At 31.0% G+C, this 2,843-nt stretch overlaps 1 protein-coding gene across 1 annotated transcript in view; it reads right to left on the reverse strand.

Moving 5' to 3' along the window:
• The window catches only part of LOC108693950 (paramyosin, long form-like), a 23,097-nt gene that overhangs the window by 8,309 nt on the left and 11,945 nt on the right, over positions 1-2,843 (reverse strand). The window contains exons 5-10 of the mRNA XM_018203182.1: positions 1,766-2,003; positions 1,565-1,684; positions 1,040-1,189; positions 779-925; positions 427-643; positions 37-164 (exon numbers count right to left, since the gene is read on the reverse strand). Of these exons, the coding sequence (XP_018058671.1) occupies positions 37-164; positions 427-643; positions 779-925; positions 1,040-1,189; positions 1,565-1,684; positions 1,766-2,003 (1,000 nt within the window). The remainder of the gene's footprint in view (positions 1-36; positions 165-426; positions 644-778; positions 926-1,039; positions 1,190-1,564; positions 1,685-1,765; positions 2,004-2,843) is intronic.

Below are 2,843 nucleotides of genomic sequence, written 5' to 3' on the forward strand. Positions count from 1 at the left end.
CACGATATTCATATACAAACATGAATAGTTACTCACTGCTTCAGCTTCCTTGTAGGCAGCAGCTAATTCTTCGCGTTCATTCTCCAATCGGCGAAGTTCCAACTCTAATTCATGGAGTCTGCGATTCATGTCAGCCAATTGATTCTTTGCGTCGCTAAGGTCATCTATATAAATATTATTAAAATTATTAATTTTACAATTTAATTATCTAAATAATTATTTTGAATTGTTTTTAACTCCTCTGTAAAAAAAATGTTTATTTTATTCAAAAGGAAGCTCTAATTAAATAATATAAAGAGAAATTTCAGTTTTGTCAAGAACGTATAAATTTCCAGAATATAATAATTTATTATAGAAATTCATAACTTATGATTGCTATTGTATTTTGAGATTGTATATTTAAAAAATAAAAATTAATACAGTCACCTCCAAGTTTCTTGTTCTCACGGGCCAATTGATCTTTCAATTCACGGGTCTTATCGAGTTCAGCATTTACACGTTGCAATTCTTGTTGTTTATTGCGAAGATCGCGCTGGCTTTGCTCGTACATGGCGAGGGATTCATCTAAACGAGTCTTTAATTCTATATTGATCTTCTCAAGATGTTCAACACGTTTTTGAAGTTCACGAGCAGTTCCATTGGCCTTAAAGAAAAAAGTTAATAATTAAGTTAAGAAAGTAATATGAAAAATTTTTCTATTTTAAGACTGTAAAATATTTATTTTTCAGAAAAGATATGTACATATCAGTACAAAGCTGGAATATAATAAAAACCTTACCTTTTCTAAATCAATAATCAAGACCTCTACTTCGGATTGTAAACGCGATTTCTGCTTCTCAAGATTATTGATCTTTACAAGCAAAGTTTCGATTTGTTCTTCTTGTTCTTGGATGCGAGCAGTATATTTGCGACGAAGTTCTTCTACCTATGTAAAATGTTATTTATTAGTAATTGTTATTTCTGATATTAATGTGATAAAGATATGAAAGCAATTATTAAATTGACAAAAATATTTTTGTTTGATAAATATGCTTATTACCTCTTCGATACGAGCATTAGCCTCGGTTTCATATTTTGACCTCCATACTGAGACTTCTCCATTAGCCTTGACTAATTGACGTTCGATATCCAAACGTGCTTCAGATTCTTCTTCCAACTGGACGCGAACGGACTCCAATTCCACTTCGACCTATAATGCATAGTGACAGTTATATCTAAATGTATTTATTTCTAGAAAAGATTGCTTTTAATTAATAAAATAGTATTATATAAAATAGTATTAATTATTGAATTTCAGCTATTCTTTTCAATATTTACAATAAGAAATGGAATGCTAATAGTTGATTTTTCTATTTTTTAAAAATTTTTATAGGAAATATTATATTAATGTAGTAAATTTATGTAAGCTACTTGAAGTAAGTTATTTCTTTGATAAAGTAAAATATCCTGTTAAAATAAAGTATCCTGTATATGTATACATTATCACATAAATATTTAAGATAGATTATATAAACATTTAAGATAAGTTATTTATTTGAAAGGAAATTGTCGAAATCGATAATACCTGGTGCAAAGAAGCTTCGATCAACGCACGACGACGTTCTTCATCTTCAAGACGACGACGAGCATCGTCGAGTTGACCTGCGATTTGCGTCTTTAGATAGGTAACGTTCTCGATGTTCACCTAGAATTTTATTTGAATAATTAGTAATCAAACAGTAAATTGAAAATTATATTCTCTAAATTATAAAATGTCTATCTTTACCTTGAGATCTTGCACTTCTTTGACTAATTCAATATTCTCTTGAGACAGCCGAGTTTTATGACTGGTGATATCGACAATTGTACGGTTTAATTCCTCGATTTTGACATTCAATTCAGATATGTGTATCTCGAGTTTCTCGACTGTTTTTATTGACATCAACTTTTCTTTAGTAACATTGTCAAGTTGAGCGAGGAGCTCATACACTTCTTGCTGAAATTTCGATTTTTCCTTATCAGCTCTGGAATCATAAAATAATTTCGCTAAGAAAATTTTTAAACTTTTATTTTATTATTTAAATATAATACTTATACGTGCGTGCGTGCGTGCGTGCGTGCGTGCGTGTGTGTGTGTGTGTGTGTGTGTGTGTGTGTGTGTGTTGTGTTGTGTTGTGTGTATGTGTTGTGTTATGTTTGTGTTGTGTAAAAAACAACATTAAATTTCGATATAATTCAGTTAAGGAGAGAGGGAAAAGAGGAAAAGAAAGAAAGAGAGAACGAATTTACTTATTAATGAGCACGATCATATAAAGCCGCGTATACACCTAGCGAATTAACACTGAACGAACAATAAACATGAACATTCGAACATTCGCGTTCATATTCGTTCGTATCTTTTTCTCGATTGTATCGAACACAGGCCAAACATCCATTTGATCTTGATTCGGTATTCGGATCACTATTCGCTGTAACCTTTGAGACAATTGATATTTGTACTTGTAAATTACATAATTACATGATTAAACTTGTGCAGTATGTAATATACAAATATCCTATGAATAGAGACCAGGAAAATGAACTTATATAGACGATACATTATACAGAATGTTAATATATACAGAAAAAGTTATTTAGGCAAATAGTCAAACAGCGAACACATGATTTGCATGTCTATATCGCGCACGAATTGTCATATTGTCTTTGATGTACTGCTTTATGAGGAAATTGAGTCGAACGCGAATCGAATGTTCGATTCTCATTCGCTTTGACATATACATCTGTTGAACGCAATGAACGTTTGCATTCGCTATTCGTTCGGTGTATACGCGACTTAAGATAATTATATTATATATATATATATA

The sequence above is a fragment of the Atta colombica genome, unplaced genomic scaffold, assembly GCF_001594045.1.
Source record: "Atta colombica isolate Treedump-2 unplaced genomic scaffold, Acol1.0 scaffold111, whole genome shotgun sequence".
In the NCBI taxonomy this organism is placed as follows: domain Eukaryota; kingdom Metazoa; phylum Arthropoda; class Insecta; order Hymenoptera; family Formicidae; genus Atta; species Atta colombica.